Raw genomic sequence first — 25495 nt, 5'->3', positions numbered from 1 at the left:
AGGAAATAGAGGAATGAAAAATTAATGCCATGAGTCAGGCATTCTATGGGCTTTATCTCATTTGGCCCTCACAATAATCTTGTGAGGTGGACAAGTGCTGTTCCCATTGTACCAGTGAGGGAACAGACTCAGATCTTTGATTTGCCCAGCATCACAACCAGTTTGTAGCAAACTTTGGCTCAGAACTCAGGTCTGTGTGCCAACTCAGGATGCCTTTGGCTGTGCAGCACACTGTTGCCCCTTCCACCTCTTCTGGCACATTCTGAAGATGCATGAAGCCTGAGTCATTCACTTTAAATCAAGCCAAAACAAAGTGGGCTTCTGTATGGAAGGCCTGAGTGGTAGGAATAGAGTTGCCCTTAAAAAAAAAAAAAAAAAAAAAAAACCTATTTTAACCACTGAAAACTCAGAACAAAGTTCCACAAAATTCAGTTCTCAATAAATCCTATGGCTGAATTATTTATAGGAATTTCAGAAAGAATGCCAAAAAATAAAAATAAAACAGGATGTCAGGGTCCCATACCAGAAGATACTTAGAAATTTATTTCAAAATTTTTCATCAAAAATACAAAGATAATACAAATTTGGTTTTCAAAGCTTTCACATTTTTCTTAACATTTTTCTCTCTAAGAACACTTTTGAAGTTGGCAGTAACTTAAAATCCTTATTAGAAAAAAACCAAATCCCAAGGATTTTGCATTTAGCCACCATCTAGTTATACTGTGTGTTTTCCAGAACCATCCTTTAAGATTTTGGGGATTTGATGAAATTGCTCATGTTATAAGCAGTTAGTGAATACTATTCAATCCCAAACCCAGATAAGTCATCTTGGGCTGGCTGTGTTTTTCATGTAAAGAAACTCATTTATAGTACAGGCACCCCAGGCCAAGAGAGATGACTACAGATCTCTGGTTTCAGAAGTTCTGACCCCTTCCTTATTTATCTACCAAATACTTAACTTGCTAAAGCAGTTATTCCCAGCAGGTGCAAAAGTTTCTGAATGTGAGAGAAGGTATACAAATCATTTAAGACATCATCCTGGTTACAGCATACTTTAAAAGGGTGTGAGAGTAGTTGGGAAACAGAAATTCTGTGACTTAGGTGTGGGTGGATTTTATTTAGGATGACTAAAGCTATGGACACAACCCGCAAAAGAACCACTCAGAAGCAAAGATAGGAGGCCCAGGTGCCCGTGCCCAAAGCACTCCCAGTGAAATCAGCCAGGCAGGTGTGGGCATTCTATAGCAAGCCTCAGGCCCCAGTTCTTTATTGTGGTTGACTGGGCTATGAAGGAGCCCATTCATTTAGTATAAAGATTCCAACTTTTCTCTTAATATTTTCTTTAATCTTTTAAATCATCTTGAAGTGCACAGGGGAGTTTCCGATGCCAGAGGACGAAAGCAAGTGCTTTCTCCACCTTCTCTTCCCAGAGGGAACAAATCCTTTTGCTAATGGTTGTTTCAAAAGCATCCCTTGTAAAGCTTCTCAGTGACACAAAATACTGACAGAGGTAACTTTTTATCAAACTACACACCCCAATTTAACACCTTTCAGTGCTCTGAATTCAACTGACAGACTAAAAGGTGTTTCCCGTAACAGTCTGAAATATTAATCATTCAGGTCTGTGTGTGTGGTTTTTTTTTTTTTAAATCTTTCAGAAAACTCCCTCTTGCGGTAGGAAAGTACACAGGAAGCAGCAAAATGAAGAAAAACTTAAGTAGGGCCTTCAGAGACCCCACACACTACAGATTCTACCAAGCCATAAGGTACATGTAAAGCCCAACATATGTCCAGCTTTTCTCCTTGGAACATCTTCAGTGTTTAAGTAAAAAATCAGGTTCTGGCCACAGACTAGATTTTCGGTGTGCCTGCTTTGTGGGGTCCATGCCCAGTGTGTCTGCTGGTGACCCAGGACTCAGCAGTAATGACAAATGGCCACCCCTCAGGATCACAGATGTGCTTGGTGGTGGTGGCAAAGCCTGGCACCGTGTGCAGTGATGAGAAGCAGCATATAGCAAGGCTGAGCCCTTTATCAGCAGGCCTCTGTGGAGCGTCTGCGTCGTCAGCTGCCGATGGGCTGGGTGGCCAGCCGTACCCACTCAGTCCAGGAGAGAGGAAGGAAACAGTAGGAGAAGCTGTCAGGTTGCCATTTACAAGCTGCTTACTGGCAAGAAGGGGCATGGGGAAGACCAACCCGTTGCATGTGCTGTCAAGTCTGGCCCCTGGAGAGGAGAGGGGGTGCAGAGTCCAAAACTGCTCCAAGCTCCTGCTCTGGCATGGAGCTGGGTCAGGGGTGAGGGAGACCTGGATCCTAGAGCTCACGCAGGTGTCGAGTGGGTGCCAGGTCTTTTCACTCCAGCTTTTTGGCCGGCACTCGTGTCCGAGCAACAATGATGGGCACCAGGGCTAGACTGGCGATGAGGAGGGCCCACAGGGGCCGGTAGAAGAGCCAGCCAGCCGCCACAGTCAGCAGGGTCAGTGAGGTGGCCATGCAGAAGGCAAAGGCTTTCAGGCCAATGTTGACCAGGTCTCGGAAGACAGGAAACCAGTCCACTGTGGAAAGGAGAAAGGCAATGCGGTGTGACCCGCTCTACATCTCACCAGCTCAGCAGATCACTCCTGTCCCTAGGTAAGGATGGGCCTCTGTTGCTTCGTGCGTGAGGAGGGGAGAGAGTCAGTGCAGCAGAAGGCAAAGAGCCTTGTTCTGAGAGCTAAGGGAGCACGGGAGCCTCTGCTATGAGCTGCATGGCTGGACACACTGAGCCACCCACTCTACCCCGCTGCAGGGGAGAGGGCATGGCAGTGCTCTGTAAACTTTAATACTATATGTGGATAGTAGTCTGAGGCCAGTATAAAGACATTTGCCTGGAATGCTAGAAATACCCTGGGTCCTACATACTCACACAAGAGTCTGTAGGTGGAGCCTCCTGTGGGTGCCTGTTTGGACCTCTCAGCCATTCCTAGAGGTGTTTATTCGTTCATGCAGTAAGATGTTACTAATTATTTATCTGCCCAGCACTGAAGCAGCAGGTACTATAGGGAATAAATTAGCCTAAGCATTGGCCTCTCCTCAAGAATCTGACAAACTATTGGTTCAACAGGATAAAGCCTAGGTTCCAGCTAAATTCATGAGGAATTACCCTATTCTTGCCTTGTGTGACCTCTCCAGGTTGGCGTTCCATAGCTCATGTCCACTCAGGGAATCTTCGCTCAGTTCCCAGGAGGTCACCAGTGGTCTGGAATCACTGGGTTTGCAGAGCCAGTCCTGGTGCCCCACCATGCCTGCAGCACATCCTGCAAGCCACCATTGGGACTCATCCTGGTCTGTTCCATACGGCACTGCTACTTACCCCTTATGATCAGCAAAGTTCATGTTTCTGAGCATTGCCTATGTGTTATCTCATGAAGTGCTCATGCCCACCCCGTACGGTAGGTATTCTTCTTAACTTCATTTTACCTATAGGGTCACTGAGGCTCAGGGAGTTAAGAAACTCACCCCAAGTAAAAAGTGCCAGAACCAGGATTTGAACTCATAACCATCTAGGCCCAGAGCCTGGGCTCTGAGCTATTGCTCTAAGCCTATCTCTGTTGCTATGGAGTCTTACACATGGTAGTCAGTATTTATCAAACGTATAGGGGAGTGTGTGCTTCCCTGCTGCGCTCCCAACTCACCCCACCCGCCCTGCAGGTTTCTCCACACTGAGTCTGTCTGAGTCTGGAGCATTCCAGACATAGAGTGAACTGGAATCTGAAGACGTCAGAGATCCAAAGAAGGGCCCTCAGACAGACAGGAGGAAACTGAGGCTCCAGAAAGGAACTGGTCTGCCCAAGGTCATAAAGGTAAGATGGAGGATTCCGTTTAAATGCTGACCTCGGGGGAGGACTCAAGATGGCGCTGTGAGAACAACCCAGGATTGGAGCTCTCGTTGAATCCGCAAACAGTGAGTCGGAGCTACATTTCCAGACTGATCTTTGTTGCCCACAGAACGGGGAAACTCCCAAGTATAAAAAAGACACGGGATGCCAGGCAGTAGGTCTGCCTGGCAAAGCCGGCAGCTGGGGCGGCGGCAGCCGGCCCTACCCAGCAATCCCCACAGGGCGCGCTTGTCCGGGTGCTCTGTTGAACCGGCAACCTGAGACTTGAGAGGGCTGGACTTGAGACTGAACGAGACTTGGACAGTAGGCAAGCCCAGGGGATTGCAGGGACAGATCGTTTGGGACACCCAGTGGGACAAACAAAACTGCGATTTCAAACTATCCCGAGCAGATGGTCCGAGACGCTCTGTGGGGGAGGGGCGTCCACCACTACCGAGGCAACGCGCCCCAACTGAGATACACGCCACTGCTGACGCAGCCAGCCGTTGCCGAGGCAACCCGTCCCTACTGAGATACACGCCCACTGCTGACGCAGCCTGCCATTGCTGAGGCAACACGCTACAACGAAGAGACTCCGCTGCAGGGCATGGCAGAGACCACAGCAGAGCCTGCAGGAACAGGGCGAATCACACAACAGCAGGGCGGAGCCTCGGCAGCCAAACAGTGGCTAGTCTGCCTTCTAGCTGGGCAGGACACCTCATCGGACATCGAAAAATAAAGCCCGAACCCCCCAACACAGAGCATTTGAGAAAAAAAAGGGTTTTTTTTAATGAGCTCTGTTGCAGCAGAATCAAACATAGCAGCCTAACAGCCCTGAATGAACAACAGAGCTCACAGCTCAGCAATTGAGCTCCAAAAAAGTACACAGACTGTCTCCTCAAGCAGCTCCCTGACCCCTCTATATCCAAAAGACTGACATTTGGCAGGCATCATCCTGGGACAAAGATAGCAGAAAAAGAAACGGGTAGCATCCCTCACTGTGCCACAGCTGCTAGAGGTGCACCCCAGACAAGCAGGGCCTGGAGTGGACCTCAGCAGTCGTACAGCGAAGGGGCTAGGCTGGTAGAAGGAAAACCAAGTAACAGAAATACTTCATCATCAACAATCTGGGTGTCCACTCAGAGACCCAATCAAAAAGTCAGCAACTACGTAGATGACAAGCGGATAAACCCACAAAGATGGGAAGAAACCAGCGAAAAAAGGAGGAAAACACCCGAAACCAGAGCACCTCGCCTCCTAGAAAGGACCAAAACTCCTCACCAGCTAGGGAGCAAAGCTGGATGGAGAATGACTGTGACGAAATGATGGAATTAGACTTCAGAAGGTGGATAATGAGAAACTTTCGTGAACTAAAAGAACATGTATTAAATCAATGCAAAGAAACTAAGGAACTTAAAAGATATGAGGAAATGATAACAAGAATGGATAACTTAGAGAGGAATATGAATGAATTAAAGGAGCTGAAAAACACAATACGAGAACTTCGTGAAGCATGCACAAGTTTCAATAGCCGAATTGACCAAGCAGAAGAAAGAATATCTGAAGTCGAAGACCAACTCAATGAAATAAAACGAGAAACCAAGATTAGAGAAAAAAGCGCAAAAAGGAATGAACAAAGTCTCCAAGAAATGTGGGACTGTGTGAAAAGACCTAATCTACGTTTGATAGGTGTACCAGAAGGGGACGAACAGAATGAATCCAAGCTGGAAAATACTCTTCAGGACATCATCCAGGAAAACTTCCCCCACCTAGCAAGACAGGCCAACACTCAAATGCAGGAAATACAGAGAACACCACAAAGATATTCTGCAAGAAGAGCAACCCCAAGGCACATAATCGTCAGATTCAACAAGGTTGAAATAAAGGAGAAAATACTAAGGGCAGCCAGAGAGAAAGGTCGAGTTACCCACAAAAGGAAGCCCATCAGACTCACAGCAGATCTCTCGGCAGAAACACTACAAGCCAGAAGAGAGTGGGGGCCAATATTCAACATTCTTAAAGAAAAGAACTTTCAACCCAGAATTTCATATCCAGCCAAATTGAGCTTCAGAAGTGAAGGAAAAATAAAATCCTTTGCGAACAAGCAAGTACTCAGAGATTTTGTCACCACCAGGCCTGCTTTACAAGAGCTCCTAAAAGAGGCACTACACATAGAAAGGAACAACCAGTACCAGCCATTCCAAAATCACACTAAAAGTTAAAGAGCATCGACATAATGAAGATTCTACAACAACTAACAGGCAAAACAGCCACTTAGTATCAAAATGGCAGTATCAAATTCACACATAACAATATTAACCCTAAATGTAAATGGACTAAATGCACCAATCAAAAGACAGAGACTGGCAAATTGGATAAAAATCCAAAACCCATCAGTGTGCTGTATCCAGGAAACCCATCTCACATGCAAGGATACACAAAGGCTCAAAATAAAGGGATGGAGGAAGATTTACCAAGCAAATGGAGAGCAAAAAAAAGCAGGAGTTGCAATTCTCATCTCTGATAAAATAGACTTTAAAGCAACAAAGATCAAGAGACAAAGAAGGCCATTACATACTGGTAAAAGGATCGATACAACAAGAAGAGCTAACGATCCTAAACATATATGGACCCAATGCAGGAGCACCCAGATACATAAGGCAAGTTCTTAATGACTTACAAAGAGACTTAGACTCCCACACAATAATAGTGGGAGACTTTAACACTCCACTGTCAATATTAGACAGATCAACCAGACAGAAAATCAACAAGGATATCCAGGGCTTGAACTCAGACCTGGAGCAAGCAAACCTGATAGACATTTACAGAACTCTCTACCCCAAATCCACAGAATATACATTCTTCTCAGCACCACATCACACCTACTCAAAAATTGACCACATAATTGGAAGTAAAGCACTGCTCAACAAATGCAAAACAACTGAAATCATAACAAACAGCCTCTCAGACCATAGTGCAATCAAGTTAGAACTCAGAATACAGAAACCAACCCAGAACCACACAGCTTCATGGAAACTGAACAACTGGCTCTTGAATGTTGACTGGGTAAACAGTGAAATGAAGTCAGAAATAAAGAAGTTCTTCGAAACCAATGAGAACGAAGACACAACATGCCAGAACCTCTGGGACACATTTAAAGCAGTCTCTAGAGGAAAGTATATAGCAATAAGTGCCCATATGAGGAGAATGGAGAGATCCAAAATTGACACCCTATCGTCAAAATTGAAAGAGCTAGAGGAGCAAGATCAAAAAAACTCAAAACCCAGCAGAAGACAAGAAATAACTAAGATCAGAGCTGAACTGAAGGAGATTGAGATACGAAAAACCCTTCAAAAAATCAATAAATCCAAGAGCTGGTTTTTTGGAAAGATCAACAAAATAGACAGACCACTAGCCAGATTGATTAAAAATAAAAGAGAGAACAACCAAATAGATGCAATAAAAAATGATAAAGGGGAAATCACCACAGATTCCACAGAAATTCAAACCATCATCAGAGAATATTACAAACAACTCTATGCACATAAACTAGTAAACCTGGAAGAAATGGATAAATTCCTGGACTCCTGTGTCCTCCCAAGCCTAAACCAGGAGGAAGCTGAAACTATGAATAGACCAATAACAAGGGCAGAAGTCGAGGCAGCAATTAAGAGCCTACCACACAAAAAAAGCCCAGGTCCAGACGGGTTCACAGCCGAATTCTACCAGACACACAAAGAGGAGCTGGTACCATTCCTTCTAAAACTATTTCAAACAATCCAAAAAGAGGGAATACTTCCCAAATCATTTTACGAGACCAACATCATCCTGATACCAAAACCCGGCAGAGACCCAACAAGAAAAGAAAACTTCAGGCCAATATCCATGATGAACATAGATGCAAAAATCTTCAATAAAATATTGGCAAGCCGAATGCAACAGCAAATCAAAAAACTTATTCACCATGATCAAGTAGGATTCATCCCAGGGATGCAAGGCTGGTTCAACATACGCAAGTCTATATACGTAATTCACCACATAAACAGAACCAAAAACAAAAACCACATGATTATCTCAATTGATGCAGAGAAGGCATTTGACAAAATTCAACAGCCCTTTATGCTAAAAACCCTCAATAAACTCGGTATCGATGGAACGTATCTCAAAGTAATAAAAGCTATTTATGACAAACCAACAGCCAATATCATACTGAATGGGCAAAAACTGGAAGCATTCCCTTTGAAATCTGGCACTAGACAAGGATGCCCTCTTTCACCACTCCTATTCAATATAGTTCTGGAAGTTCTAGCCAGAGCAATCAGGCAAGAAAAAGAAATAAAGGGTATTCAAATAGGAAAGGTGGAAGCCAAATTGTCTCTATTTGCAGACGACATGATAGTATACCTAGAAGACCCCATCACCTCAGCCCAAAATCTCCTGAAACTGATAAGCAACTTCAGCAAAGTCTCAGGATATAAAATCAATGTGCAAAAATCACAAGCATTCGTCTACACCAATAACAGACTTAAAGAAAGCCAAATCACGAATGAACTGCCATTCACAATTGCTACAAAAAGAATAAAATACCTTGGAATACAACTCACAAGGAACGTAAGGGACCTCTTCAAGGAGAACTACAAACCACTGCTCAACGAAATCAGAGAGGACACAAGCAGATGGAGAAACATTCCATGTTCATGGTTAGGAAGAATTAATATCGTGAAAATGGCTATACTGCCCAAAGTAATTTACAGAATCAACGCTATCCCCATCAAGCTACCATTGACTTTCTTCACAGAACTGGAAAAAACCACCATGAACTTCATATGGAACCAAAAGAGAGCCCGCATAGCCAAGTCAATTCTAAGCAAAAAGAACACAGCGGGGGGCATCACACTACCGGATTTCAAACTATACTACAAGGCTACAGTAATCAAAACAGCATGGTACTGGTACCAAAACAGAGATATAGACCAATGGAACAAAACAGAGGCACCGGAGGCAACACAACATATCTACAACTATACAATCTTTGATAAACCTGACAAAAACAAGCAAGGGGGAAAGGATTCCCTGTTTAACAAATGGTGTTGGGAAAACTGGCTAGCCATGTGCAGAAAGCAGAAACTGGACCCCTTCCTGACACCTTACACTAAAATTAACTCCAGATGGATTAAAGACTTAAACATAAGACCTGGCACAATAAAAACCCTAGAAGGAAATCTAGGCAAAACTATCCAGGACACAGGAGTAGGCAAGGACTTCACGAACAAAACACCAAAAGCATTGGCAACAAAAGCCAAAATAGACAAATGGGACCTGATGAAACTCCACAGCTTCTGCGCGGCAAAAGAAACAGTCACTAGAGTGGATCGGCAACCAACAGAATGGGAAAAAATTTTTGCAGTTTACCCATCTGACAAAGGGCTGATATCCAGAATTTACAAAGAAGTCAAACGGATTTACAGGAAAAAAACAAACAAGCCCATTCAAAAGTGGGCAAAGGATATGAACAGACACTTTACGAAAGAAGACATATATGAGGCCAACCATCATATGAAAAAATGCTCATCGTCACTGGTCATCAGAGAGATGCAAATCAAAACCACATTGAGATACCATCTCACGCCAGTTAGAATGGCGATCATTAAAAAATCTGGAGACAACAGATGCTAGAGAGGATGTGGAGAAAAAGGAACACTTTTACACTGTTGGTGGGAGTGTAAATTAGTTCAACCATTGTGGAAGACAATGTGGCGATTCCTCAAGGCCTTAGAAATAGAAACTCCATTTGACCCAGCCATCCCATTACTGGGTATATATCCAAAAGACTATAAATCGTTCTACTATAAGGACACATGTACACGAATGTTCATTGCAGCACTGTTTACAATAGCAAAGACCTGGAATCAACCAAAATGCCCATTGATAATAGACTGGATTGGAAAAATGTGGCACATATACACCATGGAATATTATGCAGCAATCAGAAATGATGAGTTTGTGTCGTTTGTAGGGACATGGATGAATCTGGAGAAAGTCATCCTCAGCAAACTGACACAAGAACAGAAAATGAAACACCGCATATTCTCACTCATAGGTGGGTGATGAAAAATGAGAACACATGGACACAGAAAGGGGAGTACTAAACACTGGGGTCTATTGGGGGGAAAAGGGGAGGGCCAGTGGGAGGGGGAGGTGGGGAGGGAAAGCCTGGGGAGAAATGCCAAATGTGGGTGAAGGGGAGAAGGAAAGAAAAGCACACTGCCATGTGTGTTCCTACGCAACTGTCTTACATGCTCTGCTCATGTACCCCAAAACCTAAAATCCAATAAAAAATTTAAAAAATAATAATAATAAATAAATAAATGCTGATCTCTCCCTAATGTGCCCACCATGTCACTTGTCTTTCTGAGCACAATTCGGCTGTCCAAAGAAAGCCTCAGGGAGAGTCCTTTCCTTCCAAGCCCTGTTTTCTGAACTGTAAACAAAGGTGGTGGTCCCCACAAGCTCTGACAGCCCAAGATGTGCTGCCAGACCTCTTCCAACTTGTACCTGCTGAATGGGGGAGAGGTTTCTGTTGGCACCCAGAGAAGGCTGGACCCAGTCATGTAATTGGAAGAGACACACACCAGGGAAAGGCTTGGAGGGAGAGTTCTATGTGGAACCACAACCTCCCAGGCCCAGAACATACTCAGCCACCCTGGGCACTCAGATCTCCAACCACTCTAGGACACAGGGCTCCTATTGGGCTTGCTGGCACCAACCTCAGGCTAGGAGAACGGCCCAGAACTCTCCTTCATCCTCCAGACTTGCTGGCTGTCCAAATCTAGCCCAGGTTTTGGAGTAAGGAAGGAAACATGATAGTTTTGGGTGTTTCCTATTTGCCAAACATTTCATAAAACTCTGCATGTGAGGGGTGAGGGGACTGAAGCTGAGGTGGAAAGGGAATGGCCAAGCATCCAGAGCTTGGATGTGACAGATTTCAAGCAGGTCTGGCTGGGTCCCATGTGATATTCAATTGTGGAGCAAAGGAATGATGAGCAAATGAGCAAGCCGAGTGGATGGACAGATCTTCAGGCAATGGAGCAAGACCAGTGCCCCAGAGTCGGCCCCACCCAGCCTTGCCCTTGGCAGCTCCTGGCCTCACACTTGCCTTCCTCTGCTCCCTCATCCCAAGGCTATGGAGCAGGGACACAGAGATTGGCCAACTGCCTTGTCTCTGCACAGGGGCCATCCCATCAGGCTGGAAGGGCTGAGATGATGCAACAGGCAGAGGAGACTGTAAGAGGAAGGGCAGAGACCCGCCCCGACATTTACCCAGGGTGTAGAGGATCCGAGTCATGAGGTTGAGGCCCATGAACATGGCCATCCAGCCGGCCGCCCGCAGGCCCCAGGTCTTCATGGAGTTGCTCTTTAGTTCTCTATGAAATACCTCCTGTAGGACAAGGTGGGGATAGGTCAGGACACTGAGGGGGGCAGCAGCCTACACAGTCAGCAGGGCAGGTGCTGAGGGGGCTATGGCAACCTGGAGCTGTTGACCATTTCTGAACAGGTCAGAGGGAGGTGGGGCAAGCCTCCTACAGGGCTAAGTCTTTCTGCCCAGCTAGCAAAGCACAGGGCAAGGCATGAGATCTCTGTGGATGGTACGGGCCCTCCTCAGCTCAGAGCCTGCCAATGCCTGGAGCCCTCAGCCCAGTCTCACCTGGAATGAGCGGGACCCTCCCCACCACCCCTGAGTAGGTTTAAGCATGCCTGCACTGTGTATGTGTTTAATCTCAGACCCTTTCCACATAGCTTGGGGACACTGCACCCCCCTTCTCAAGTTCCATCACTGTCCATGCCCCTCTTCCTGTCCGTTAGATACTGCAATTCTTTTTTTTATTTTTGAGATGGAGTTTTGCTCTTGTTGCCCAGCCAGCCTGGAGTGCAATGGTGCAATCTCAGCTCATCGCAACCTGTCTCCTGGGTTCAAGCAATTCTGACTCAGCCTCCCGAGTAGCTGGGATTATAAGGCATGCACCACCATGCCCAGCTAATTTTACCTTTTTTTGTATTTTTTAGTAGAGATGGAGTTTCTCCATAATGGTCAAGCTGGTCTCAAACTCCTGACCTCAGGTGATCCACCCACCTCAGTCTCCATAAGTGCTAGGATTACAGGTATGAGCCACCACACTCAGCCTAAATGCTGCATTTCTTTAGCTGTTTCAGTCCATACTCTTTCCCCAGACATCCCATCTGCCTGCTTGGCCCCCATATGCCGTGACCCTCCAATTTAAAGCTGCAGCTCTGGCCTTCTGGGCCTCACAGCCCTGCAGCTCCCACCACCTCCTCGACATTTCCACTTGATGTCTCGGCCTGTCTAGCACTGACACTGGAACCTTCTCTATCTCAGCATATGGCACACCCACCCACTCACATCTGGGGAAAAGATGTGGCCTGCTCCTCCCCCACCACCCCCATCCAGTCCAGGTCGCATATTCCCGAGTCTCTTGCCACTGTCCGCCCACAGGAGCCTCACTGGTCCTGCTTCAAACACCCACTCCGTGCTCTCCATGAAGCCACCTGCCAGAGCCCTGCTACCACTAACCCTGCCGCCAGTAGCCTGACCCCGCTGGCTGCTGTCCCCAGCCCAGGTCGAGTGTCCTTTGCCCTTGGGTGTCTGCCTGTGGGTTTTCTCTGCCTACATACAGTAATTGCCCGCAGTCATGCCTGGCCGGCTTCCTGCACACTCTTCCAGCTTGGCTTCAACACCATTTCTTCAGAGGGCTTTCCCTGACCCCCTGATCTGAATTGGGCCCTCTCTTAGAGTCCGTAACAATAAAAACAGGTCACACTGACGTTCGCCATTTATCTGATACTCTCCTAAGTGTTTTACAAGTATCATCTTATTAAATCCTCAGAATCACTCAGTGAGGTAGGAATACTTATCTCCATTTTACAGATGAGGAAACTGAGGCTCTGAGAGGATAAGTCATGTGCCCAGGGTCTCACCTCAAGCAGTTAAATAAATGCTACATTTCCAAGAGCAGGGGGCATGTCTGTGAAGTACTTGGTACTTAATGAAAATTGCTGAATGAATGAATATTCCTCAACAACCAAACCAGTTAGGGATGATGAGACTACTACCAATAGTACTTAAAACATTTTCCTCTTCATGAATGAGGAAACAGGCTGAGAGATCATCAGCACCAGCTTAAGGTGCTGTAGCAGGTGGGAGGCAGCACCAGGGCCGGCTGCACTCTTCTGCCCGTGGGACTGGAATTGGGGCATCCTGACTTTTGCCCTGGGCTGCCTGCCTGGCTCTGGGCCTTTTCTTCCACTTGGCAGAGACCCCAGACCTTGTGTGGGGGTGGGGGGCTGGGCTGGGGGAAGGCAGGGCTTTGGGTCTGCTAAACAGCAGGAGGCCCAGGGTGGTGAGGAGGTCACCTGCCCATCTGCACTGCAGAGCCTTCCCTTTCTGGGGCATTACCTAAGCCATGGGCCCCATCCACTCCTCTCTGGAGGGGCAGTTCTGCGAGCGGGGCCTCAGCCCTGGGAGAGACAGCAAGGTCTGGACTAGGCCTTCTAATTTTAGAAACCTGCTGGGAACCCTCAGCTGCTGGTGGAAGGGTGACTCATGGCCTTTTAGGCTAGGAGGTGGCAGCCCCACCCCGGGGTTGGTAACTGGGTTCCTGGGTAACAGCCTGACCACACCCTAGCCCTGGCCAGCTACCGGGAGTGGGTGAGGCCCATTCACTACCATGGGCTGGAGACTAATGGGACAGATGGCTGCTGGGGGTCTAATAATAGGAACAAAAGGTCCCAGCTAGCCCCTGATGCCTGCCTGCTGCCTTGCCCCTTTCTGGCCCTTCTGGATGAAAACTCCAGCAGTCTGGTTAAGGCAGGTATAGAGTACCACACCAAGGACACCCGTGTTCATCAACAACAGAAAAACTAAAGATGCAGTTTTTCTGCTACAGAGAGGGACTGCCTGCCTAGAGAAGACAAGCTAACTTTTATGGCACAGAACTGAACTAATCAACACATCTAGGCACCCCTTCTCCTTGGGACACAGGGGAGGCATAGCCCTCCCTATTTACAATGGGAGAGGGATGCCCAGGTAGCTGAGACCCAAAACCCTTCCCTGCCCTCCTGATGTTCTGAAAGGACACAGACCTCGGTATAGCCCCCCCACCCACTCCCACTCCCACTCCCACTCCCACTCCCACTCCCTGCTCTGGGCTGTAGCTATAGCACTCCAGGTGCCCCTGACAAGGTGAACCCTTTCATGCCCAGACTGGGCTGTTCTTGCCAGAAATACTGACACCTGATTCTTCCAGGGTTGACCCCTGCTCGTCAGCAAAATTCACTTGTCAGAGGCCCTGCTTGACCACTGTAGAAATGGATGTCCTATTCTGATGTCTACTAGTCTCAGAGCACCTGTTCTCCTCTTCCCAACACTAGGCACAATGTATCAGTACTTACGAGTTTCTGTCACTCTCACTCCTCTACTGGACAGTCTGTGAGGCAGAGTGAGTTTAGTGCCTAGCACACACCTGCACACTGAGGGTTCATAACAAACAGCCTCCCCAATCCCAAAACCCAAATGCTGAAATGCTCCAAAATCCAAAACTTTTTGAGTGCCAACATGATGCCACAAGTGAAATCCCACACCTGACCACATGTGAGGGGTTGCACTGTATAAAATGACCTTCAGGTGATGTGTACAAAGCATCCATGAAACATAAGCAGATTTTGTGTTTAAACTTGGTTCCCATCCCCAAGAGATCTCATTATGTATATACAGATATCTGCAAATCCAAAAAAAGTCTGGAATCTGAAACGCTCCTGGTCAAGTACTTTGATGAGGGATACTCAAAATTCCGCTATTTCTTCTTCTTCCCTCACTATGACCCCTGGTAGTGGGATCCTATTAAATAACCACTGGAAGAACCCGCTTGTTTCCCCACCATACAGGTGGGGCATAGCACTCACCTCTGCTGAGAAGTCCCCGTGGTGCAGGAGCAGCAAAGTATCCCCAGACTTGGTGGAGTATGGGACTAGTTGGTCACCTCGCTGCCGAGCAATCACAGTGACCTGGTCAGAGGAGTTAGCATTAGAGCTGAGGGGCGACCAGAGGGAGATGCTCCCACGAGAGTCACAGCCCACCCCTCTGGGACTGGGTGCCAGCCGGGGAAGTGAGTGCAGAGACCCTGGGAATTCTCTCTCCATTTGTCCACCTGGGGTGCATCAGCCCCTGCAGTTCTGGCTGAGCTGCTCCATTCAAAGCTCCTGGCAGTACCTTGGGCAGCGGGCAGAGTGGGGACTGGGGCGGGACTGCACATAGGCCAGGAATACAAGACCAAGTATTGGAGATCAAAATGGGGTGGAGGAGAGGGGCTGCGTGTGACTGGAACACTAGTCATAAGCCACAACTACGAGACCCCTCTTGAGCCGCCCTTCTTAGTGTGGGGTCCATGGACAGTTGTGGGGACATGGAGCTCTGAAACTGGCCAGCAGCGTGCCCGCCTGACAGTGTGTGTGAGTGTGCCCCTTTCCCCAGGGAAAAGAGGGTCCAAGCGCTCCTGACATTGACCAAGGTGTGTATGCTGAGGGAAGTCGTGAGGCCCTGATTTAGGGTCTGCCCCTGGGAAGCCAGGTTACCACGTGAGCCGGGCCCAGGTCAGGGTCATCGCTGCTCAGTCCAGCATAGGCAAAGGAGATGCGCAAGTCTCCAACCTGGGGCAGAGAGAAGTGGGGAGAGTGAGGCAGGGAGTTGCTGGCCTCGGACCAGGTCCAGGATGCCTTAGCCATACCCCTCAGGCTTCTCCACCTCCACACCCGTCCCCAGGCTGTGCCGTCACCCAGAAGGCCCCTCCCACTCCAACTGCACTTGGCCAAGTGCAGCTGTGGATGCAACTGAGCTGAATCTGCCTGTCGCAGGAACCTGATTGTAGGGCCCTGACCCTTCTATCTGGAAAGCTCAAGTCTCTCCGCGCACCTCTGGGTACTTGGGGTTTTCGCTGTGGTAGAAAAAGTCCCCGCGGCGAAGGATGTCCACGTGAGGGTCCTCCAGCTTGGATAGGCTCAGGGGCTTGAAGTTGTCGACTTTGTCGATGAGGCCTGAGGGGAGCAGAATGGTTAGAAACCTAGTGGACCAGGTGAAAACCTCAATCTGCAAAGCCTCCAGCCCGACCCTCTTCCACTGCATTCTTGGAGCCTGCACACGTGGCGCTCCAGCCTGTGGTGCCTCTTTCTGACTCTGTCTTGTCCATGGCTTCCCCTGGGTTAGACCATCTTCTCCAGGAAGCTTTCCCTGTACCCTCCCCACCAAGTCAGAGTGACCTCGGTGCTGGGAGTGGCCTTAGCCCTTTTCCCTGACATCAGGGTTATGACCAGCCACATCCAAGCCTGACTCGCCTCCTGGGCTGAGAGCTACTTGAGGGCAGGCCCAGCTGGCACAGCAGGCATCATCCAGCAACAGAGCAGACAGAAGGCAGCCAGGCCAAGCCCAGGAACATCCAGCCTCCTCAGGGCTATCAGGGCCTTTGGTGTCTTCTCCCACCTTCATGGGTCAGGCCCAGGAACAGAACGCCAGGGTTACTCCAGCTGATGGTGCCACCTTATCCCTTGCAAGCTTCTCTTTGGAATCAATGGGGGGTGGCTACGATGAGCCACTGCCTTCCTGGCACAGGTAGGACTCAGAGGGAGAGCCCTAGGCTGACAGCACTGAACCGCCCCATGTCTACTACTAGCTAGAGGCTGCTTGAGGCAGGACTGTCTCAGCAGAGTCTACTCAGCACAAACACCAGCATGCAGCTGGGTGAGGATGCATGCCTGAGTCATTCTCTGGAACAACTAAGGTTTCAGAGGAACCTGGTGGGATGGAGTGGGGTGGGGATTTCTAGTTAGCCCTTGCTTCCTGGAGATTCGCCTTCCCCTGGCCCCCAGCCCAAAGCATGGTGCTGCAAAGGTGTGGGCTGATCCTGTGCCTTTAGCCGTCTGAAGGCTGAGTGTTGGGGGCTTCGGCCCTGGGAGGGGCCTTGTGCATCTGGCATGAGCTGCTCCGGAGAGGCCTGAGACTTACCTGACGAGAGGAAAAACCTGCCAATTTGGACAAAGGGGGCTGTTGCCGTGAACGACTCCACCGCCATGGCACTGTGGGAGAGAGGGAGCCGTCAGTGATGCGCACTAGTGTGGGAGCTGTCTGGGTTCCTTTAGGTTGTTTGTGCTGAGCAGGGTCCCCACCAGAAGGTTCCTGCAAGTCCAGACTAGGCCAGGCACAGCAGACATCTTGACTTGCCCACCCCAGGGGTCCTGTGCCCCTTCCTGAGCTGAGCACCCTGACTCTGTCTCCTGTTCACTGGAGCTTCCTACCCTCTTGCCTAGACCCCTGCCAGCCTGTCCTGCCCCCCCACCACTGTCAGATGGATTTTGTGTGGACTTCACATCCCTCACTAGCCCCTCCCGGGCCAGAGAGCATTCCAGCCCCTGACCATCATACTGGCATAGCTCAGACCACTGCTGCACAAGCCTACCCTCCAGCCACACCCAAGTGTTATGCCCACCTCACCACCACTATGCTCCCTCCACTGAAATCCTGGGAAGCCCTGAACAATGCCGCTGCCTCTAGAAAGCCTGTCCTGATTGTCCTCCCACCCATGGCAAACAGTTAACAAAATCTTTCCTGGCCCCATGCGTGCAAATCCCCTTAGACGCTTAGTACAGGCCTTACATTTGTGACTTGTTTGCGGGAAGCTTGCCTGGGGTCAGGGGAGACAGATCTCTGTATTCCTGGTGCCCAGCACAGGGCTTGGTCTCAAAACCACATCCCACATTTTCAACCCATGAGGCAGGATTAACTCAATCCTGTTATTCAGATGAAGAACTGAGTTTGGAGACCTGCCAGTGCAGACGAGGCTGCACTCAGGCCTGGGGCCTGGCTCTCACCTGGGGTTTTTGTGGCCAATCTCTCGGTCAAAGTTTTTGCTGTTGACGATTTCTGACCTCCATTCGGTGTCTGCTCAGGGAGAGGAATCAACTCAGAGCCTGGGCAGGAGTGGCATGTGGCTGAGACCCACCAGCCCAGCTCCTCGCATCTCGGAGCCAAAGGGGTGGGTCGGAGAGCCTCACTGGATGGGTGGGAGAGCAGGGCTCTGAAGGCTGGCACCCAGGGATCCTGCCACCTAGTGTGTCCTTCCCATGGCCCCACCCACAGCCCTGCTGTCCAGCCACTGCTGTGAGCCCCCACCAGAGGCAGAGACCACGTAAGGGGCCCAGCACTCACTGTAGGAGTACCTCGTCTCCTTCTTCACCTGCCCGTCCTCGGTGTACTCCCTGCAGAGAAAGCAAGGCAGCCACAGGGGTTAGCCCCATCGCCCTGGACAGTCTAACCTCTAAGCATCTCCAGCTGGAAGCAATCTCAGGGCTACCAGGTCAGACTCCCCAGCTGGGGCAGATGCCTTCTCTATACCAGCCCCAAGACAGGGCACTCACTCCTGGCAGCCAGCCAGCTCCCACCCTTGAAGGCCCTGCCTGGAGGAAAGCACTCTCCCATCCTGAGCTGAAGTCGGCCCCCACTGGCCTTACACCAAGGAGCCCAGCCCTGCCCTCTGGGCTCAGAGATCTGGCTGCACCCTCTGCTCTAGGACAACCCTGCAGGTGGGCCTCCTGAAGCTGCTCTTCTCCTGCTCTTCCCACCACCTCCCCACCCATCGGTCAGAGTCCATGTGATTCAGGTGGGGCTGAACCCACCCTCAGCTCCAGGTGACCCTGGCCCTGGTCAGTGAGCCTGCCCCGGGACTCCTGTCAGAACTGATACAACTGTAAGTGGCAAGAAGATGGGACCAACACAGCCGATGGGAAGGCTGAACATGGAGCGATGCAGTGGGGTCTGGGGGGTGACACACTGATCCTGATGACAGTGTTTGAGGCCTGCGAAAAGTCATGTTTCAAGCTTGTGCATCCCTGGAACTTGCGGGATGAGGGGGCCACTCAATCTCCCTTTCCTCATGGATCCACAATTCACTGGATTTTTGCCACTTCCAAATCACTAGCCATTCATTTTAGGATAATTTCACACTTTTCTGATAGGAAGACGTTATACTTGAATTTCAAAGGCATCACAATGAAAGTCATCTGCATTTTATCCTGACACCTACACCTTACTCCTCCTTTACCCCAACAGTTTCCACCCCCTGGCACCTCACCTGGACTCCTCAGTTTCTACCCACTGGTACATCTCCACGTGCCTCCGCAGTTTCACAGCCGGAAGATGGACCCCATAGTTTGGATCAGACAAAAGCTTCACACAGAATCAGAGAAACCAAAAAAATAAAGGATAAGATTCATGTCAGCCCAGAAAGCCTGGCTCAGGGGAAACTGGACTGGAAGTGGAAGAACTAGAGAAGGGGGATGAGGGTGGAGAGCCCTATTCTGCTTCACAGGGAAGGATCAAGGATGCTCCCCGTCCCATGTTCTTCACATGTACTGCCTGTGACTGTGACCCTCACAGCATGGACCTGGGCTGCACGGTCCAGTGGTATGGTGCCAACAGCATTCTGGGTGTTCAAATAACAGGAAAGCGCTGGTGCCCAAGATAGTTCTGTGACCTTGCAATGGACATACATGGTCATCACAATCATGAGAGCACCTCCCTGAGTGCCAGCCACTGTACCAAGATGTTAGTTACCTAATCTCACCAAATCCTCAAGGCTGGCCACAAGCTTGTTATCATTACCGTTCCCATTTTATATATAGAGACACTGAGACTCAGGATTGACAGGTCCACACAGCTGCTGAGCGGTGGAGGCAGGAATCACACCCATGTGTGACCATCTCCAAGGCCCATGTTTTCAAATCCTCAGCCAGACAACACCCAGGATGAGCCCCGAGCCACTGGCGGGTCAGCATCCCTGCCAAGCCTACCTTGGATGTCCGCAGGGCACCGATGATGTGCACCAGCCTTCCTTCATTCTCTGGAACCACAGTGTGGATGCTGTCAGGGGACACCACAAGCGAGAGCCCCTCAGCCAGCGAGGATGCCGTCTTCAGTGCGCGGCCCTGGAAGCAAAGGGGGTGGGGGTTGCAACAACTCAGGTGGCTCAGCCTGACTGTGCTTGTTGCAAAGTATCAGGGTAGGATGGGGACTCGGGGAGCACTGAGACCCATCTCCCCACTGTACAGCTGGAAAACTGAGGTCTAGCAAGTGGAGAGTAAGGACTAGAACCCAGATTCCTGCTTTCCCAGGCAGACTTCTTCCTACTCCCCCACTGGTTCCCACCAGCCCCTGCCAATCTTAGCACCACCTCAATGGTGGGAATAGCTGGTGTTTCTGCCTGCCTTGTACCTTTCTCCCCATTTTTATCTGCCTTTTGTAGAGAAGAGTCTTGCTATGTTGCCCAGGCTGCTTTCAAACTTCTAGCCTCATGCAGTCCACCCTCCTTGGCCTCCCAAAGTCCTGGGGTTATAGGCCTGAGCCAACACACTTGGCACTCCTTCCCTACTTTCAGCCCATGTGGTTTACCTAGGTCTATCTGAACCCCTGTTCAAATCATGTGACCCAGGCCTTGCCAATCAGAACATGTGAGTCATGCCTGGCCAGGGAGATTGGTTCAGAGGACTGAGAGCCAAGCCAGGACACTGAGGCCCTGTAACTGTTGCTAAAATGATTTAGAAATATACTATTGCATCATGAGGTCCTATTTTTGAAAGAAACAGAAAAAGAAAGGGAGAGAGGGAAGGAGGAAGGAAGAGAGAAAGAGAAAAGAAAGAAAAAAAGAAGGGAGGGAGGGAGGGAAGGAGGGAAGAAACAGGCAGGGAGGGAGGGAAAAAAGAAAGGAATAAAGGAAGGAAAAAAGAAAGGTTTCTCTCTTCCCTGGGCTAAGTGGTTGGATGTAAGCCAGTTTCTGGGGCCACATTTGCCATCACAGAGGAAGTACCTGCCCAATAAAAACACCACAATAGAGAAAAACAGGCAAGACATGAAGAAATGGAGATTTCCTGGTGACCCAGCATGAACACTTGGATCCAACTGTGACTGAGGGAGGTGCTAACCTCATTGGTGAAAATTAGGTAGAAGGAGAGCAGGAAGGTCATGAGCCCCACGAACATCCCACCCGAGGTCTCGCTCAGCCGTTCCAGGAAGCCTGGCTGGGAGCCGGTTGTAACTTTGACATGTTCTCTCCGGGTGCTCATACTGGAATACTGAAGAAAAAGTAACATATTCACAGAATGAAATTAGTTTTTTTAAAAATAAATGAAATTTGCTATTTATTTATACTCGGGTTTTTTTTTCCAATTTTAACTGTAATTGGTAAAATACACAGATATTTAATGTCCACTTTGGTGGGTTTCCACAAACATATATTCCATCTGACCAACATCTAAAGCAAGGTACAAAACATTTCCATCACCCCAGAAAGTTTCTTTGTGCCCCTTTCCTGCCAATTCTCCCCCTCTCCACCAACCACAGGTGGTAACTGGTGGGGAGGGGGAGAATTTGAATTTGAATTTTTCCCACTGTAGATTAGCTTTGTTTCTTCTAGAACTTGAGAAAAATGGAATCAGAACACAAACTCCTTTCTGCCCAGCTTCTTGGACTCAGAGCACTGCTTTTGTAATTCATCCACGTTGTGATGTTTATCAGGATTTTGTTCCTTTTCATGGCTCAGTAGTATTCCACTTATGACTATACCACAATGTGCTGAATCATTCATCAGGGGATGGGTATCTTGGCAGCTTCCAGGTTTTGGCTATTATGAATAATGCTGCTGTGAACATTCATATATGAACCTTTGTGTAGACCTGTGCTTTCATTTCCCAAAGGTATATACCTAGGAGTGGAATTGCTGATTCACAGAGAATATGTATGTTTAACTTTTTAAGAAACTGCCAAGCTGTTTTACAAAGAGGTTATTAGAGATGTATTTTTAATGAAATTCAGCAAGCAGTGGCTGAGATTTCTGAGGGCAATGCTAGCCCTTGTGGGGTCAGAAGAGAAGTAGACAGTCTTAGGGCAGTAAGGTCACAACCATAAACAATATTAGGAGGTCATGCAGCGTGTGTGGTGAGAGGGGTGGACTTGGTGCTCAAGGAGAGACCTCTTCCAGCTGGGGTATCAAGACAGGCTCCCTAGAGGAGGGAGCATTTGAGTGGTGGCATCTTAGAGGCAGACTCTAGGGGAAGTGCATCCCTAAAGGGGAGTACCGTGTCAGCAGTGATGAGGAACTCGGAAGTGGTTCTCAGGGAGCAGCTGCCTATCTGCTTTACTTGGATTGTGGGAGGGATGGGGGAAGAAAGGCAGAGCCTGGCATTTCTGCACAGGTTCACAGCGGGCCTCAAGCTCAAGGGTGAGTGGATCAGGCTTTGTCTGGCCAATTACAGAGACATGATCTGGGGTGTATCCACTGCTGATCAAAAGTGTCATCGCATAGGGAAGGATTCTGGAGCCAGAAGGACTGGGTTTGAATCTAGGCTCTGCCACATACCAACTATGGGGTCTTGGGCAAGTAATTTCACCCCTTTGTGGCTTCCATTTCCTTGGTGCATAGGGTTGTGGTGAGAACCAAAGAACATAGTTATTGGGTGGCTCAGGGCCTACGGCATGGAAAGCACTATACACGTGTTAGCTAGTGGGAATGTTAACAGATTTCCCTACAACTGACACTGGGCTGGCACCTGGCTGGGGGTCAGCTGACAAAAGCCACAAAGATGTAAAGAGGGGACTAGCTAAGACAGGCCCTATCCTGGCACTGGGTACCTGAGGACTGATTTGAGTTAGAGTCTCTGTTTGGACAACTGTCTCTGAATACCACCAGCCAAGCCCTGCAGTGACCAGATGTCCATGAATCCAGAAGTCATCTTGACTTTACATGCCATTTGGGAACATTAGGGAAGTGAATCACCACAGGCAGGCAGGTGACCATCATAATGATGACAATGGCAAACACACTAGTCTATCACAGGCCAGCCCACAGCAAGCCCAAAGAAGTAGATGCTAGAATGACCCCATTTCACTGATAAGAAAATCAGGCTCAGGGGTTAAGTCACCTTCCCAGGTCGCACAGCTTCTAAGAGGAAGAGTTAGGATTCAAATCCAGGCAGACTGGAGACTACTCTCCCATTATTCATTTCGGTCTGTGCTCCCCATCTCTTGGGGTACAACGTGAGCTGAATGTTGGGAACCAGCTGCAGGCAGCAACAGGAAAACAAGGTGTGGCTTCCTCTTGGGCCTCCCCTCAGCCAGCATCAGGATAAAGGGCTCAAAGATGATCTTGTAGGGAAGGAAGAGTGGTACGGGAGGGTGCCCCTCAGGCTAGAGGAGGGGTGAGGTAGACAGTGACATGACATACCCAGCCCACATTCAGAACCAAAATTCCCAGTAAACATGGAAGATCATAAAGGATCTATATATACATACATATTTACATATACATATGTTACATCTACACATACATCATATTAATACACCACACACACACACACACACACACACACACACAGAGACATAGACATCCCCAGTGACACATCCCTTCCCAGTCCCAGCACTCAGAACTCAGAGGAAATAAGCAATGAGTGGTGGGAACAGAGGCTAACACATAGGCCCTGGAAATGGACAGAACTGGGTTTGATGCCCAGGTTCCCCAATCGCTTGCTGTGTAAGCCTGGGTAAATTGCTCTACCTCTCTGATTCTGTTTACTCACTTATAAAGTGGAGAGGGGAACAGTACCTTCACCACAGGTACTGCTGCTGCTATACTGATTGAGAATTCTGTAGCCTCCCTGCTCCCCCACCATAAATATCTTCAGATCCTCCTTCCTCACCCAGCCTACTGGCTGTTGTAAATGTGTGCCCAGCTAATGGAAGAATTAACAAAGGCTTGGCAGCAGAGGATACCCAAATGCAAGCATGTTCCTTGGTGAGGGGTCAGGTCTCAATGTACCCAAGGTGGTCTCTATCCACTGGGACCATCTGTGCTACTCTGTGAGGACAGGCTTGTTTTCAAGTATTAAGTACCTACCACACCCCAGGCACTGTGCTAAGCAGTCTCCCTTAAATGTCACAGTAACTGATCCATGAGGCTACATAAACCTGGAGAGATGAAGACCACACAGCTACTGGGTGGAAGAATCTGGATTTGCCCCAGGTCTCCCTAACTCCAAAGTCTGACCTTTTCAGCATGTCCCTGTGTCACAGCATGCCAAGCTGGCCACAAGAACTTGGGCAGGTGCCTTAGCCTGCTGGGGAAGTTCCCCATCTGTAAAATACGGTGGTGGTGGTGGTGATGGAGCAAAGAATCCACAGGCTGCAGACAGGCTGGTCTCCTGACTGCCCTCTAGCCTGGTGGACGGACCCTGAGTCTCTCAGAACACCTCTCAGTGTTCTCTTCTGAGCACCTTTCTAGGTACAACATTCGAGGCTTCTAACCCTCCTGAAGGCCCAAAGTGTCCTGGGAGTGTGGATGATAGTAACCTGAGGCACAGTGTGCTAGGGCTGTGGGTGATGCACACCCTGGGCTCTCAAGGGGTGTGAGAGGCATAGATGACCCTTGGGGACAGAAGCGGTGCCTGGAAACAGGGTGTGACAGGCAAGGGGAGAGCTGCTAGGACATTCTACCAAAGCAGGAGGGAGGGTGTGTCTGGGGCTGGCAGGGCTCCTAAGCTGGCTCTAGAAGCACTTTCACAGAGGAGGGGAGAGGTGAGTCACCAGCTTCTACCACACCCAGCGCCATGGTAGGAGGCGTTGCTTGGTCTGTTGAATGAATATTGGGCTTATAAATAGTTTCCCGAGAAAGGCTGGTTGCAGGGAGAAGAGGCCTTGAAGGAACAACCCTCAGCCAGGCCTTCTCCAACCAAATCCTTGCTAGGAAGAGGAGGGGCCCTATAGTAGAGAAATGCTCCCTGCCCCCCTAACTCCTTCGCTCCCAGCTCAGCCTAAGCTTTCTGCAGCATCACAGCCTCGGTTTACATACCTCCCTAGGGCGGGGAGCTCTCTGCCCTACTGGAGAGCCCTGTCTGTCCATGGCTGGACAGCTCCACTTGGGCTGGATCGCCTTCCTCCCTCCCAAGGACTGGCCCCCTCTCTGAGGTCCCGTCCAGCTCTCATAATGAGCAAGTTTCAGACCGGCAAGGTCCAGGAAGGAACTGGGAATGGTAGGAGAGGCCGCGGAGAGGCGCCCCTCCGAGTCCGCCTTCGCATGAAGGCTGAGGACTAGCTGGGCCAAGGAACAGGGACGGGCCGACAGGTAACAGAAAGGAATGAGCTGTCGAAGGCACAGACAAAGCGCGCAGAGGGCGATGCGGGCCCGGCTGCACGGAGGAGCTCCAGACGGCGAAATGGACCCAGACGCCCCAGGCGAAGAGCCCCAGGGCGACGGGGAAGCCTGGGTGTGGCCTGGCTGGCCAGGGGACACTCACATTCGCGGCCACGGTGGGACCCAGCTCGCTGCCGCCGCCTCTCGCTCTTCAGCTAGGAAGCTGGCTGATGACCGGAGCGTGGAGTCCAGCGGCCTCTTGCCAGCTCCAGCTTCTAAAATCCGCGTGGACTCCAGAAATAGGCGAGACTGAGCGCAGTTACCGCCCCGCGTGCCCAGCGTTTCTACGCATGCGCTCGCCGACGCCTCCTGGAAATTGTAGTTTAGGGTCAGGTACGTTACAG

At 49.5% G+C, this 25495-nt stretch overlaps 1 protein-coding gene across 1 annotated transcript; it reads right to left on the bottom strand.

Moving 5' to 3' along the window:
- Positions 1-515: 515 nt before the first annotated feature.
- TMEM43 (transmembrane protein 43) lies at positions 516-25449 on the bottom strand. Its single transcript, XM_008982183.4, has 12 exons — positions 25255-25449; positions 20893-21042; positions 19765-19899; positions 19047-19141; positions 18125-18174; positions 17788-17857; positions 16925-16995; positions 15839-15960; positions 15502-15576; positions 14833-14934; positions 11176-11293; positions 516-2553 (listed from the first exon to the last, which is right to left on the bottom strand). Exons 2-12 carry the CDS (start codon positions 21031-21033, stop codon positions 2351-2353), a joined length of 1182 nt encoding a protein of 393 aa, XP_008980431.2. The 5' UTR covers positions 21034-21042; positions 25255-25449; the 3' UTR covers positions 516-2350.
- Between the last annotated feature and the right edge of the window lie 46 nt (positions 25450-25495).

The sequence above is a fragment of the Callithrix jacchus genome, chromosome 15, assembly GCF_049354715.1.
Source record: "Callithrix jacchus isolate 240 chromosome 15, calJac240_pri, whole genome shotgun sequence".
NCBI classification, from domain to species: Eukaryota; Metazoa; Chordata; class Mammalia; order Primates; family Cebidae; genus Callithrix; species Callithrix jacchus.
The sequence above is the reverse complement of the archived record's forward strand: the minus strand, read 5'-3'. Positions and strand labels throughout refer to the sequence as shown.